The 16,279-nt window shown below is 46.0% G+C and overlaps 1 protein-coding gene across 2 annotated transcripts in view; it reads left to right on the top strand.

The window, feature by feature from the left end:
• Nucleotides 1-1,906, top strand: part of TMEM171 (transmembrane protein 171) — a 7,805-nt gene extending 5,899 nt beyond the window's left edge. The window contains exons 3-4 of one of the 2 annotated variants that reach the window (XM_013004906.2): nt 450-591; nt 1,644-1,906. In XM_013004906.2, the coding sequence (XP_012860360.2) occupies nt 450-591; nt 1,644-1,824 (323 nt within the window). In that variant the 3' untranslated portion in view covers nt 1,825-1,906. Of the gene's footprint in view, nt 1-449; nt 592-1,640 lie in introns of both variants that reach the window. The other variant, XM_045285310.1, reaches the window with a different exon arrangement.
• The last annotated feature ends 14,373 nt before the right edge of the window (nt 1,907-16,279 follow it).

Below are 16,279 nucleotides of genomic sequence, written 5' to 3'. Positions count from 1 at the left end.
GTCTGACCCTCCATACTTCCATGGAGCACTCTACTCCTTAGGGAGGAGGAAGAAGGCTCTACTCTTCCAAGACAGATTTGTCTGTTCTTCTGGGAATGCATGCACTTTCATTCCAGCACCATAGTTCCAATGCACTCATTCCCACCTGCTGCTCCGTATCCACTGGCCCACTTTCACATGCGTACCGGCTGTTGGAAATACCGGGCTTGGGATCTGGAGCGAGCACCTTAGTCCTCAATGTGACATCCTCGCTCTTCAACACTTAAAGAAGCCTGTGCAGCACACTTCCCCAATGCGACGCACCCTTTCATCTCTTGACGGCTGCTGCTCTGAGCGTTGATTGTGGACCTTTTTATTGGTGAAGCAAATGCAGAATGACTTTACTTTGCCCTTGCTATTTTGTTTCCATTCACTACTTACGTGTCTTCATCAAACTGTTATTTCCTTAGGTGATTCGGTGATAATATTTCCACCTCCGCCACCACCCTACTTTCCTGAATCTTCAGCATCTGGAGCAACTCGAAGTCCTCAAGCGAACCGTTTGCATCAGCATGAGAGCCCGCCTTCATACTACAGTATCTTTAACTTTCGGTAAGACTTTACATTTGAGCTTCACAATAGGCGTGCTTAGTTTCCGAGACCTGCAAATTAGCTAGGTTATAAGCCTAAACACTGGAGTGTGAGTATCATGTAGGCTTACATAATATCTTGGCGACCTTGTGGGTCATACAACGTGGGTGCTTTACTGTTAGGATCCACTCTCAGCAAAGTAAGGATTAAGCCATCAAAGTAGTGCCCTGGTGGCTCTGTGGGTAAGTGCTTCGCTTCTAGCTCAAAGCTCAGGGATTTGGAACCCACCAGCTGCCCCTCCCGGGGGAAGGTGCAGTTGTACTTGCAGCTGTCTGTCTCCTTCTGTAAGGATGACAGCTCGGGAGCCTATGGGGCAGTTCTGCTCTGCCGTGTTGGGTGGCTTTGAGTCAAGATCAACTTCATGGCAGAGAAGTAAGTGATCAAACTGTAACGTGGAAGATGGAAGAAAGTATTCCGTAGATCCTCTTGAAACGAAAGCTGCCGCCTAGTTCTTTGTGCTCAGGGAGAGCCGATCAAGGGTTTCCAGGGCTGTAAATCTTTATTTTGAAGAAAACTGAAAGTACCACAAATGACCAGAAAACCCCCAAACAAACAAACCTGCCCTGGGAGAAATCCAGCCAGAACATTCCTTAGCAGCAAGGATGGCGAGACTTTGTCTCATGTGCTGTGGACATGCTATCAGGATGGCCAGTCCCTGGAGAAGGACATCATGCTAGCTCAAGGAGAGGGTAGTGGGGGAAGGGGAAGGCGTTGAGGTGCCCTGACACCAGGGCTGCAACAATGAACGCAAACCTCACGCCGGTGAGGAGGGGGCAGGACCAGGCAGTGTTTCCTTCAGTTGTCCTTGGAGTTGCCCCGACTCGAAGGGCGCCTCCCAGCAACAAAGGAGCAGGCAGCCTCATCTCTCTCCCACAAAGTGGCTGGTGGATTTGAACCCCCAGCTTGGGGTTAGCACGCCAGTGCTTATGAAACATTTGAAAAGAGCCGAGCACTGAAGGGGTGGGGCTGTTTCCCTTCCCCCTGGTTCAGAATTTCCTCCTTCTTTCCAGCAGGACTCCAGCTCCCGAGGGCCTCGTTGCAGCCTCTGCGAGAGAGCGTGAGTCTGTCTACACTATTTCTGGGACTTGTTCAGCCCTGGAGGGCTCCACTGCACCTCACCTGCCTCCTGACTCGCCTCCTCCTGTGTACGAAGAAAAAGGAGTCACCGCAGTCACATCCCCACCCCCACCGTGAGCCCTGGACTCCAGTTCAGTTTTACATACAAAGGATCACTATTTTATTTAACATGTTTTTAATAAAACACACAGCAGCCCTGGCTCCGTTCTGTTTCTCCCGATGCCATCCCTGCAGCCACAGGGCCAGTCTTGCTGGGCGGAGGCTGGAAAACCAGCAAGCGAATCCTATGCAATGCCAATGCAGGCCTGAGGCTCTGCGGGAGGGAACAGGGAGGGGTGAATTCATGTATTCAAGGCCACAGCTTTTCAAAAGGAAGACTGGAATTTGAACCCATTCAGAGGTGTGTGAAAGCCAGGTCCTTACCTTCTTCTGTCAAAGAACACCTGGAAGCAGTTGTCCGTGCCTAACTTTGTCACTTCCATCTCAAATATTACTTCTGGTGCAAAAAGAAGCAAATTGATTCTTCTAATTTCTTTCTTTTTTTTAAAGATCATTTTATTGAGGGCTCTTTTAACAATCCATACATCCATTGTATCAAGCACATTTGTCCTTAGGTTGCCATCATCATTTTCTGAACATTTACTTTCTATTTGAGCCCTTGGTATCCTCTCCTCTTTTATCCCTCTCCCCCACCCTTGTGGCCCCTTGGTAAATTATTATTTTTATATCTTACACCAACCACTGTCTCCCTTCACCCACGTTTCTGTTGTTTGTCCCCCTAGGGGCGGGGGGTGGGGGGTTATGATTCCATCATTGTGATCAGTTCCCCTTCCTCCTCTCCTCCCCCCCTCCTCCACCCTCCTGGGATTGTTACTCCCATTACTGTTCCTGAGGGGTTTATCTGACCTGGATTCCGTGTGTCCTGAGCTCTTATCTGTACCAGTGGACATGCCCCAGTCTAGCCAGAACTGAAAGGCAGGACTGGGGTCCTGATGGTGGGGAGTGAGGAAGTCTCAAGGAACCAGAGGAATATTGTGTGTTTCGTCAGTGCTATACTGCACCCTGGTTGACTCATCCCTTCCTTGCGACCCTTCTGTGAGGGGATGTCCTATTGTCTACAGATGGGTTTTGGTTCTCTGCTCTGACCCCCCTTGCTGTCAACAATTTTTTTGACTGTTTGTTTTGGATTCTTCTGATTTTTTTGTTATTTCTTCTCCAGCCTCCCCTTTTCCTCTCCTTTCTATTCTCACCCTTCCCCTTTGCCTGTTGGGGAACAAGATTGTGGCTGTTGGTGGGTACCATTGAGTGAGTTCTGACTCACAGCAGCACTGTGCACACCAGAAGGAAGCACGGCCCCGTCCTGTGCCGTCCTCACAGTTGTTCTGTCTGAGCCCATGGGTGCAGCCACGGTGCCAGTCCATCTTGCTGAGAGCCTTCCTCTTGTTCGCTGCCCCTCTACTTCCCCAGGCATGATGCGCCTTTCCAGGGAATGGACTGGCCTGACAACGTGTCTGAAGTACATGAGACAAAGTCGCACCATCCTTGTCTCTCAGGAGCAGTCCGGCTGTACTTCTTCCAAGAGAGACTTGTTTGTTCTTTTGGCGGTCCATGGTACTTTCAAGATGAATTAGCAGCACCGTGAATCAAATGAGTTTAGGAAACGCAATCAGAGCACTTCGATACGGGAATCTTTACACAGTTAATATGCGTGGCTGCTGACTGCAAGACTGGGGCTTCTGTCTACCCAGAGTGGCCTGCCTTAGAAGAAAAGCTGGCGAACTACTTGGAATCTCCGTCCATGGGAACCATGTGGGGCACAGTGCTACTCCGACATCCCTGGAGTCACCGTGGCCCTGTGGGACAGAACAGAACCACCTCGTGGGGTTTCCGAGGCTGGACATCTTGACAAAAGCAGTTGGTTGGTCTCATCTTTCTCCTGCGGAGACGCTGGTGGGGGGTGGACCACAGGCTTCTCGGCTAGCAGCCCAGCACTCCACCCACGTCTGCCCCAGGACTCCTCACAGTCGTGGGGCAGTTACTAGTATACTGAGATTCTAGAGTCTTCTTACAGTAACATGTCCTAGGGCACTTGGGTAACTAGATATTCTTGTTGGGGCTCTGGTAGGTTTTACCTTTATTATAATATACTCCCCCCAAAAAGAAAATGGGGGGAAAAGATGATGCAGTTTACTCCAGTGAGGATTTACAGACTTGGAAACCTTAGGGACCAGTGTGACTGTGTGAGTTAGGATCCACTTGCTGCCTGGGAATGTGGGTACAAAGATATGAATTCAGATACTGAATTTTATTCTTATAGAGACACTACAAAGCAAAAGCTTTTTATAGCATTGGGTACAATAATGATTTCATTCTAGATAAACATCTTAAGAAATGATGACCAATTGTTATTTGGGAAAACCAGACGAAACTCACAGTGACCCTACAGGACAGAGTAGAACTATCTCTGTGGGTTTCCAAGACTAAATCCCTGAGGGAGTCGAAGCCTGACCTTTCTCCTGAGACACTCCTCGGGTGTCTTGAAATGCTGACCTTTGTGGCTAACAGCCCAAAGCCCAACCTACTACCTTACCAGGGGTCCTCCCTCCATCTGGGAGAAAGCTTATTTTCAGAATGAAATTTGTAGCAACTTAGCATTTGTGGCAATAATAAAATTTGATATAAAAATGTGAACCTGGTCCTGAGGAGCAAACTGGCATCCAGGTAGCATCACCCACCCAGTGCTCCTGCTGTTAGAACAGGAAGCTAAGAGAGGCATGGGGAGCAAGCCTGAGGAGAAAGCAACTGACCGATGGTTTCAAAAGGACTTGGGGGGAGGAGGGGTGGGGGAAGGGAGCGGTGAGCAAACAGCACCATAGACAGGGGAACAACTGGGGAATTAAAATCAACGAGGAGGACGTAGAGATCCTGGAGCAGCAGCAATGTAGCTGAGAGGAATTCCTAAGAAGCAGAAGAAAGCGAGTGTGATGTTGGGAGAGGAGGAAGGCAAAAGGAAACAGAAAAGATCTGGGAAGCAAAGCTATGGATAGATGTATGAACATAGGTGTGCACTTATGTAAATATATCAATTCCTAAAAAAAGGTATTGTCTTATGTACATATATTTATATGGCAATACATTGAGGAAGTGGACATACTTGGGGCCTCTGCTCAAGCCCTCCCTCAATGCAAGAATATTTTGTTCTAAAACGTTGGCATTCCATGATGCTCACCTTCCCGACATGATTGCTGAAGACAAAATGGGTGCACAAGCAGGCGTGGTGAAGAAAGCTGATGGTGCCCAGCTATCTGGGGTCTGAAAGGCTTGAAGTTAAATGACCAGCCATGCAGCAGAGAAGCAACAAGCCCACATGGAAGAAGTACACCAGCCTGTGTGATCATGAGGTGTTAACAGGAACAGGTAACAGGCATCAGAAGACCCAAAACAAATAAACAAACAAAAACATTGTTGAGAAAAAGAAGGAACTGATCACAATGATAAACACATAACCACTCCTGCCTCCTGAGGGGGACAAATAACAGAAACACAGTTGAAGGGAGACAGTGGTAAGATATGAAAATAATAATAATTTATCAAGGGCTCATGAGGATTGGGTGGGAGGGGGGGCGGCGGGGGGAGAGAGGAACTGATACCAAGGACTCAAATTGAAAGTAAATGTTCAGAAAAGGATGATGGCAACATATGTACAAGCGTGCTTTATACAATTGATGTATGGATTGATAGAAGAACTGTAAGAGCCCCCCTCAAAAGAAATGATCCTTAAAAAAAAAAATCGAACCTTTTATGCCTTTTACAGTTTCCATACTCCCTACAAAAGGCAGTGTTACCCAGGATGTAAAGTGCCTGAAAAAGATCCCTGGTGGCACAGCAGTTAAAGTGCTCGGCTCCTCACCACAGTCAGCAGCTCAAACCTACCACTTGCAGCATGGGAGGAGGAAGAGGCACTGGGCTTCCACAGAGACTTACAGCCTCAGAAGCCAGCTTCGGAACAGTTCTGCTCTGTTCTACAGGGTCACTTTGAGTTGGAATCTATTTGCTGGCAGGGGACTAAGTGCCTGAAGGCAGAGCTTCGGGGCAGTAGCGCCCCAACAGTTTAAGCGTAGTAATGACTGATTTCATGGGAATTGGCACAACGATACATCAGGGGTGGCCATCTGTACTAGTCGTTCCATCTGCTTTTAAATTGCATATTTATTGGAGCCAACTGCTTTACTTGCTTTTAAAATTCTGCCCGCCCACTTTTTTTTCCTGGAAGGTTAATTATTCACATCTTGAAATTAGAACAAGTCAACTACCACTTCCTCCTGCTATTTGTTTAAAATAAGTAAGCAAAAACTGAAACTTCATGGCAGAATTAGTTTCAAACACTTAGAAACGCTCTTAATGTTTCATCAAGCGCCTTTTAACCAGTGTGGAGTTTGTGTCTGGCCCTGGGTCTTTTACTTTTAGTAATGATGAACGTGCAGAGGCGGACCTGACTGCATTTGACCTCCTGGTTAGGGAAGCCCCTTCCTGTCCCGCTGCCGCCAACAGTGTCCCGGTGCTCAGCAGTGCAGGCATTGAAGCTAGCCATCAGCCATTGACGTTCCAAGAGTGGAAGCATTTCCTAAGCGCTAAGGAGAGCTAGGGTGGGTTGAAAGATTAAGTGCTAGGCTACTGGCTGCCAGTGTTGGTGATTTAACTCACCGAGATGTGCCTTGATCGACTTCTAAAGAAAGCCCTCAGCATTGGGATTGACTGGACAACTAACCACAGATTCGGAAATGCTAACTTCAGGACGGAAAGCATAGTGCCGTACAGTGAGTTGCTATATTGTGGCCTTTCCAACAATGGTCATAGGGCTCCTATGGGATGATTGGGTGGGGTTATGCAAATAAGGTGCACGTGGCCCACCAATGGGATCGGACAGTTTTTCTAATACAAGTAAGATGTAGGTAACCCATGCACTGGATTGGCTAGATCTTGGTCTTTCAAGGGGTGACTCTTGATGCTCATTAGGAACTTGCGAGTTATCTAGCCTCCCTGACAAAGTTTTTATGGAGAAGCAAGAAGAGAAGGAACAAGTATTGTCACACTAATACATGAGAGACCACAAGAGATGGCTGGCAAGAGCAGCAGGCCAAGAAAAAACTGTCCTGCTTGAAGAACTGTATCCCAAATTGTCCTTGTTCCTGCCCACCTGATTCCGCTCCCGTTACTTCCCGAATCAACCCCATAACCATCAGAACGTCCTGTGAGTTCGGTGCAGCCATTGGGATGGCTTCTCAAAGCCAGTGGAGAGCAGAGAATGCCAGGGGAGGGACAGCTGGTGTCTGAGCTGCTCAGGTGGTTGGTGCATGGAGATATGTCTGACTTTAGAAATCGACCTTGGGTTGATGTCATTCTTGATTTTGACACTCCTTTCTCAGAAGTCAGACGTAGTTTGAAAGTATACTGTTTTTATGCATTGTGGCATGAATCCTTTAGTCACCAGAAGATGTTTTCTTTGCAAATTTAAGTGGTGACTAAGGACTACCGTTGCTGCAACCCACCTGCTGGACTGTTATCCAACCCCCCTTTCTTTGGTGTATTGCTTTTATATTATTACCTTATGCCTTTCATGTATTTATTTTATTGAGGTAAAACTCACATAACCTTCAAGCATTTTGAAGTCAACAATTCAGTCATACTAAGTATAAACACAAGATAATACAAACAACAGCTTTATTTGGTTCCAAAAATATTTCACCACCTCAGAAGGAAATCCCATAACCATTAAGCGTTCAACCCCCTTCCCAGCCAAGTCTCAGCCTCTGCCAACCATACCTCTGCCTTTTCTCTCTCTGAATTTGCCTGTTCTGGATAGTTTACATAACTGGAAGCACATAAAACACAGTCCTTTGTGTCTGGCTTTTTCCCACTTTGTTTATAAGTTTTCAAAATTCATTCTTGTGTTAATGTATATCAGTGCTTCATTCCTTTTGATGGCTGAGTAATATTTTATTGCATAGATAGTTTATCAGATGGACCCTTGTTTTCACATTGTGAATAGTGCTACAATGGGAATTTTATACAAGTCGCTGGGTGGTGCAATGGTTAACATTTTGAAAAGGTTGGCAACTAAAATTCACCCAGTAGAGCCTTGAAAGAAATGTCTGATAACCGATTTCTTAAAAAACTCCAAACACAAGCTATTGAAAGCCCTAGGGAGTTAAGTTCCACTCTACACACATGGGGTCCCCATACTGTGGATTTGACTTGAAGGCAACCATCAACAATAAGTTATATAAGTCCCTGTTTAAATTCTTTGGGGTACATACCTAGAAGTGGAATTGTTGGATCATATAGTAGTTCTATCAATGATTTAGTCATTACATGTATCTTTCCCCCCTCCCCCCAACAACATTAAAAGTGTCTATACACATGGACCAAGCCAGATAGGATATACTGTACAGGAATCAAATTGACAATATCTGTAAAGAGATAATATAGAAGGTCAGTATTATCTGTCAGAATATGACCAGGGGTGAACTGTGGAAAAGACTATTGAATGCTTATATATTCAAGCTGAATAAAATTAAAACAAGTTCATGAGAGCCAAAGAATGACTTTGAGTATATCTCATCTGAATTTAGAGACCGTCTCAAGGATAGATTTCACATGTTAAATACTAATGACTGAAAGCCAGACAGGTTGTGGGATAACGTCAAGGTCATCCTAGATGAAGAGAGTGAAAGGTCATTAAAAAGACAGCAAAGAAAAGACCAAAACAGATGTCACAAGAGACGGTCCAACTTTCTCTTGACGGCACAGAAGTTAAAGTGACGGAAAGAAATGAAGTGAAAGAGCTGAACAGAATAAATTTAAGGACAACTCAAGGTGATAAAATACAAGAAAACATGTAAAGACTATGAGATAGAAAACCCAAACAAAAGAACATTGCTCAAGCTGAAAGAACTGAAGAAAAAAATTCCAAGGCTTGAGTAACAATATTGGTGGATTCTATGGGCACATATTGAATGATGCTGGAAGCAATAGAGGAGATGGTAGGAATATCTATAGACACTGTACTAAAGAGAATTAATTGACGTTCATCCATTTCAAGAGATAGCATATAATCAAGAATTGATGACATTGAAGGAAGACGTCCAAGCTACACTAAAGGCAACGGAGAAAAGGCTCCAGGAATATCAAGTGGGATCTTTCAACAAAAGGACACACTACTGGAAGCACTCACACAACCATGCCAAGAAGTTTGAAAGATAACTGCATGACCAAATGAGATTCTTTATGTGTCTTTTCCAAAAAGGGCCACCCAGCACAATGTGGAAATTATCAAATAATGTTATTAACATCACACTTAAGTTTTGCTGTAGACAATTCAAAAACGTTTGCTGCAGTACATTGACAGGGAACGGCAATAAATCCAAGCCAGATTCAAAGGAGCATAGAGCAAGGGATCCCCTTGCTGACATCGGAAGGGAGCTTGGCTGAAAGCAGAGAATACCGGGAAGATGTTTACTTGTGCTTTATTGACTGTGCGAAGGCTCTTGATTGTATAGATCATGGTAAATTATGGATAATGTTTTGAAGAAGGAGAATTCCACACACTTTATTGTGCTCACATGAATCCTGTGCATGAACCAAGGGGCCATCATTCAAAAAGAATGCATGACTTAAAATTAGGAGGAATGTGTGACAAGGTTGTATTCTCTCACTGTATTTATTTATCCCGAATGCTCAGCAAAGAATCCGAGAAGCTGGACTATCTGAAGAATAATGTGGCGTCAGGATAGGAAGAAGGCGCATGAACACTCTGGGAGATAGAGATGACACAGTCCGTTTGCTGAACGCAGAGAAGACTCGAAGCACAAACTGATGAGGATCACAGACTACAGCCTTCCGAATGGATTGCATCTCAAACTAAAGAAGCAAAAATCCTCACCGCTGGGCCAAACGCCACAGCATAATCAACGAAGAGAAGCTTGACGTTTTCAAAGAGTTCTTTTTACTTGAATCCACACTCAATGCTCGTTGAAGCAGCAGCCAGGCAATCAGATAACGACTTGCATTGTGGAAATCTGCTGCAGATGCCCTCTTAAGATACTGTTAAAGAGCAAAGCTGTGACTTTGAGAACTCAGGTATGCCTAATGCAAGCCATGGTATTTTCAGTTGTCTCACATGCATGCGAAAGATGGACAATAGACAAAGAAGACAGAAGAAAAAGGGATGCATTCGAATTACGGTGCTGCCAAAGACTATTGGCCATACCATGGATTGTCAGAAGGACAGACATGTATTGGAAGAAGTCCAACCAGAATGCTCTTTAGAAACGGGGGTGGAGAGACTTCATCTCATGTATTTGGGGCATCTTTTTGGCAGGCTCCAGTGCCTGCAGAAGGACATTCTGCTAGTACAGTAGAGGTCCAGAGAAAAAGAAGACAAAAATGGACGGACACGGTGGCTTCACCAAGGGGCTCAGACCCAGGAATGCCAGAGAGGAGGGTGCAGGATCAGGCAGTATTTATCCTGTCGCACAAGGGTCACTGTGAGTCAGAGCCAGCTCGATGGCATGTACCGGGAGCAGGAGGGAACTGAGAGGGGGAGTGGGTATACATTCATGAGGGGGGGGGTGTGCACGAAAAGGGAGACGAGTGTCTCAGCCAATACATCTCTTCAGAGGCCACTTGACATGTCTGCAGTGCCTTCTACTCGGTTCTGCCTGCTGGTTCTGGTCCAAACAGTCTACCTATGTGCTTCTGTTGACAACACTGCTCATTCTGGAGGCTAAAGGGTTCTAGCTGAAAACCACTTTCCCATTTCTCAGAAACTTGAGTGTGCTGGGAATTTCTCTGTTTTTAATCACTACTCCCCTCCCCACGGCCCTCATGACTAAAGGGTTAACCTTCTAGAAATCCCTTCAATTTGCATTTGACTGCTAATTACTAGCTGCTACTAACTTAAAGTACAGACAGAGTGCTCCTTGGAGGCAAGGATGGTGCGACTTTCTCGGGACATGTCAGGAGAGACCAGTCCTTGGAGAAGGACATTATTTGGTACGGAAGAGGGCAGTGAGAAAGACAAGGCTTGGGAGGAGATGGATTGGCACAGTGGCTGCAGCAATGGGCTCACACGTGGGAGGGATCATGAGGATGGCACAGGACCAGGCAGTGTTTCATTCTGCCGTGTGTCGGGTCGCTAAGAATTGGAACGGACTCAACGGCACCTTAACCTCGAGGGAACGCCCAATGATTCCCTGATTAATCTGCAACCCACGGGGTTGCCATGAGTCAGAGTCAATTTGACAGCAACGATTGTGCCTGTTGGGGTTTTCTAATGTACACTTCAGATAGCTTGGTGACGCAATGGTTAAGCATTTGACTACTAACTGAAAGGTCAGTGGTTTGATGCGACCAGCCATTCCTCTGAAAAAAAGATGTGTCCGTCTGCTTCTGCCAAGATTTATAGTGTCGGAAACACTGTACCCCTCCCTGCCATCAATTGATTCTGACTCATAGCCACCCTGTTGGACAGAGAGTAGAACTCTCTCTATGGAAGTCGGAGACTATACATCTTTATGGGAGTAGAAAGCCCTGTCTTTCACCCATGAAGCAGCTGGTGACTTCAAACTGCTGACTTGGTGGCTGCCAGTCCAACATGTAACCTGCTATGCCATCAGCACACTTCTTGGAAACCCTCTAGGGAATTGACTGCAGCGGTTTTAGTGTGTTTGTCACTGTTGGTCTTCTGCTATGGCCGTGTGGCCAGGATTGAGGCCACGTAGACAGGTAGGTTTCCCTTGAAGAGCTCATCATTCCAGGGTAGGTTGTAGGAAAGAAGTTGGTCCAGGGAGAGGAGCTAGACCTCAGGGAGTGGACAGAAGAGAAAACTGGTAGCTTGGCTGGATCTACGGGGGTTACACGTGAGGACACACTCGGGCAAGGTCTTTGTCAAGTGGAGGCCCTGGTGATTCCTAAACTTTCATGGACGTAGGGGCGGTCTGGGGTAATTTTGGGCACGTACACATCCCCAAGTCCTATTCCTTCCCGTGTTTCCGGTTTCCATTCTTCCTTTGTTCCAAACCCTCTGAACTTTGTCCTCGGGCAAATGCTACCACTTTTATTTATCTTCAATTGTTGATTATTCTAACATAGGGTGGGTTCACTTCCAGACCTGAAGGGTCAGGGCCATGGTCTTGGGAGTTCTACTAGTCTCTATCTGAACAATAAGCCTGATCTCCTTTAAGCTTTTGAATTCTGTTTTACAGTTTTCTTCCACTCTATCTTGGCCCTTCTAATGTGATCCTTTTCAGAGCTGCTGGAAATGGTAGCTCCGTGCCCTCTAGTTGTTCTGGGCCCACAGTGGTGGAGACAGATGTGTTCATGGTCCATGAGTCCGAGAGACTAATTATTTCTATGTGTCTTTTGATTTTTGTAAGTCTTCTTTCCTCTGGATGGGGAAAGACCAATATTTGCACTTAGATGACTGCTCATGTGATTTTCTGGGGTTTTAAATTAGTTTAACAGTTTCACAGACATAAAATTCACACATCATGCATTTTTTAACTTATTATTGAGATACAATTCACATATCATACACTTTCATAGTTTAGTCATATTTAAAAAGAGTTGTATCTATATCACCACAAGCAGTTCTAGTGTATCCTCCCCTCTCTTGTATTCATTATCTGCTCCCTAATTCCTTTCAACCACCCCCATCCCAATAAGGCATTACATCTCTATACATCAACCCTTTCGTGCTTCACAAACTGAGAAACATACCAACCTTCCCCACCTCCAAAAAAACCCACAAACAGTAAATATAAATTAAGAAAGAAAGAAAAGACCACTTGCAATATTAAAATAAACCAAGGAGCGAGGAGAAAACACAAACAAACCTCCTTAAAGAAAAAAAATATCAAGAAATATTTAAAACTGAAAGAAATCCAGAATGAGTCAAGAGGGAGGTAAAATGACTAGGTATAATATTATACCATAATTCCATTTGCCATAATCAAGTTGATAATAGTCTCTGGCTGATAGCAAGGCGATTGGAATCTTTTGACTGTGGTCAGAGGGGAACAACCAGAGGCTTAATCCATGTGGGCTCCCTGCTGATGGATTTTGATTTCCCATGTCATCCATCACCTTCTGCAAATTGGGTGTTCTTAACTTAAGCTCTAATATCTTTCCTTTCATTGTATTTGGATTTTGTTATCTGTCATATTTGTATCAGACAGGCTGGTGTGCTTCATCTATTTAGACTTTGTAGACACCTCACTTAGATGGCTGCTTGTTTGAATATCAACCTTGAAGACCCCAGATGCTATTCTTTTTGACAGTCGGGCACCATCTGCTTTCTTTTCCACACCTTGCTGTAGCATTCTTATCTTCAATGATCTCTTCATGAGGGTGAGTATCAAGTAGAACCATGTCATAAGAACTAAGTGTTCTTGGATTGGGGCTAGAATTAAGTGGGAGCCCAGAATCCATTCACTTGTCCACAGATTACGTACGGATTATGTACAATTCTGGTTCACTTTAGAGGTCTCATCATTTTATGACAAAGAGAATCATCAATCATCCCCCTGGGGCAAACAGCAATTCCATTGAGAGCATCATTAATTTATCCCATGGTATAGAATGTAACAAACTGCTGAGAAAAGGAGGTTATGCACATTTTAATCTAGCTCCAAACCACAACCATCAGTTTTTATTTGTACAGATAGAATTCTTAAATGATTGAGCTCCATTTACATTGACCATGGGGTTGCTGCCTGGGGAAAATTTCCAGTAACATTCATTTACCGGGCAGAACCTTGCCTATCAGATGAATACATATCAGATGCCCCCAAAGTCAGGGATCCTAACCAAGGTCCAACGACTGCCAATCCCACAGCCATGGGGTGACCATCATTGGTTTCTTCTCCCTCTAGGGAGTTTTGGTCTGAAGTCCAAGGGTTGAAGGTAATTTTGAGGTACAGCCCAGTTCATTCAGTGGGGTTTCCATGGTGAGTCCTTCTGGTGTGGCCTATAAGGATGCCAGTTTTTCCAGAAAAAACAACAACAGAGTCTAAAGTCACTGTAGTACATAGCACATGGCATGGTTCACTGAGGCTTGGGTAGAAGCTAATTCAAATGTGTCTAACCAGGAATATAATACTAGGCTCATTCTCCCCTTCAAACCCAAGCCAAACTCACTGCCATCAAGTCAGTGCTGACTCATCACCATACCTGGTGGGTGTCCGAGTCTGTGATGTTTATGGGAGTAGAAAGCCCACCCAGTCTTTCTTTCTTGGAGCTGCTGGTGGTTTCGAACTGCCAACCATGCAGACCACAGTCCAACGTGTTACCACCATCACCAGGGCTCGTGTTCTCTCCTTGGCTCCTTTATAATTATTGTTGAGCATCTCTTCCTGGCGTGAGGTTGCACCTCCCCATGTACCCGCCAATAGAAGTGTAAACGCCTCCTCTGAAATCTAGATGCTCCCCTCTCCTGGTGTGCACTTGATCTTCCAGTAAAGTGCCTGTCTCTCTCAGGTGGCCTGCCTGTTGATTGGGTGTGATCTTATGCCAAGGTTGCATGGCATCAAATGCGTGGTCTCCCTTTCCCCCCTACTTGAAGGATTGACCCCAGTTGATGTGAATTCTCCTCTTTCAAGGTGCTTCTTAAGATGTCAGAGGCTTTTAAAACCCCAGTCTCTACTGACCCAATTAAGACTACAGTCCTGACTGGATTCATCCACTGATTTTGACTCATCTTGGCTTTTTGATCGTTTTCCACTTTGCTGCCTTGTGTTGGAAGAGACCAATACTGTGCCGTGTCTACAGCTGGGAACACCAATGGTGCTTGTTAAAGAGGAGGAACAGGTGGAGGAAAAATTCCTTGGGTTGAAATGGAAAATGCTTATTTGCCCACCCAGGGGATCAGTTGGACATTGCTCGAGTCAGGGCTCTCCACTGGAACCTCCCAGCCACGGTGGGTGAGGTCATCCAGTCAATATTGTGGGCTGGGCTCTGCTGGGTGGTGGGTATCTGGGGCAGGAGCTTCTTCACAGGAGAGAGGAGTCAGGAAGCATGCTGCGGGGATAGTGAGCTGGAAGGGGCACATGTCCCCGGACCGTTGGTGGGGAGCCAGGCATGGTGAGCCCAGCTCCATGCCCAGGAGTTGCCTGAGATCTTGCATTCCTGGGATTCCTGGTGTCTCATGCATGCTGCCACCAGCCAAGCACCCCAGTAGAAAGCGGGTGGAGGACTGGGACTCCGCTTTCCTGATAGAGAATGCTTGGTGTGGGGGAAGTTCTGGCTGGCATGGAAAGGCTTGTGACTGATCGACAAGGCTGCCTGCCCAGTGCCGTGACCTTGCTCAGCACTCTGGGCAAGGTGGGACCGCAGCCCGGAGAGCATGCTGTGGTTTTGTCTCTCTTGTCCCCTAGGGTACAGGGTGAGGAGACAGTGCCCTGATGGGGAGGGGAGGTGGGCAAGAATATAACTGCTCTGTTTTCTTCCAAAGGCTGCACGTGAGTGGGTGGTGGGGTTGCACCACCCCTGACCTGAGCCACGCCACTCACAGCACATGTTCTGCGAGGCCTTTGAATGAGGGAGTAGATGCTGCTTATCTGGTCACTGTGGGCCAAGTGGCTTATTTCCTAGGGGTTTTCAGAAAGAAGGAGAATTATTTATTTTCCTGGGAAAACCGGAGGGAAGCCAGACCCCAGGATGATCCAGAGGCTTGGGGAGGCCCATTGGCCCCTACAGGAGTTGTGGTTCTCCTGCCACTCTGGGGACTTCTCCCAAGAGAAGCCAATTCTCCATTTGTCAAGGCTCTTTAGTAGCAGTCTTCCTTCCAATGTGAAGATGCTCAGTTGTCTCCGAGATTTCCTTCCTTATCTTGAAAACTCCGGTCCTCCCTCTTGGTCACACAGGCCGTAGAGTTGCTAGGACCCGCTGCTTCTGGGCTTGCTCTGTCCCCATGGCACTTAGCTCCTGGGAGTCGGCATGCAAACAGAAAGCCAAACCCACTGCCATCAAGTCACTTTGGACTCATGGCCTTCCAGGTATTAGGGAGTAGATGGACTCCATGGAGTTTCCTGGCCCACATCGATTACAGCGCCCTACTGCAGTTCTCTCTTCCACGGCGCTGTGGAGTGGGTTCGACTCACTGACTTTTAATCTGTGTTGGAAGAAGTATGGGCAGAGTGCTCCAGCGAGGCAAGGACGGCAAAACGTCATCTTACAATTGCAGCAGTCTCAGGATCCAACCACCCTTTCACGACTTCTTAGGTGACCATCGGAAAATACATCATTTCCGATGGATGGTCTTAGGAACCAGACACCGCTCCTCGATCCGTCTCCAGCGAGGTCTACCCACATGCAGATACGCCCACATAGGAGGACCCGGCATGAAGACTGTTACCCATGCGACACCATGCTTTTTCCTAATGACAAAATTTCATTTATTTGTCATTAGAAATAAATATTTCACAATATAGAATCACACATTGTTTTGTGATGAATCACTATGCTTTCATTATGTTCAATCTGTAACAATGAAAATACATCCTGCATGTCAAAT

This window comes from Echinops telfairi, unplaced genomic scaffold (assembly GCF_000313985.2).
Source record: "Echinops telfairi isolate 266 unplaced genomic scaffold, ASM31398v2 ScPeMD7_7469;HRSCAF=8507_1, whole genome shotgun sequence".
Taxonomy (NCBI): Eukaryota; Metazoa; Chordata; class Mammalia; order Afrosoricida; family Tenrecidae; genus Echinops; species Echinops telfairi.
Note: the sequence above shows the minus strand (reverse complement) of the source record. Positions and strands in the feature narration are given on the sequence as shown.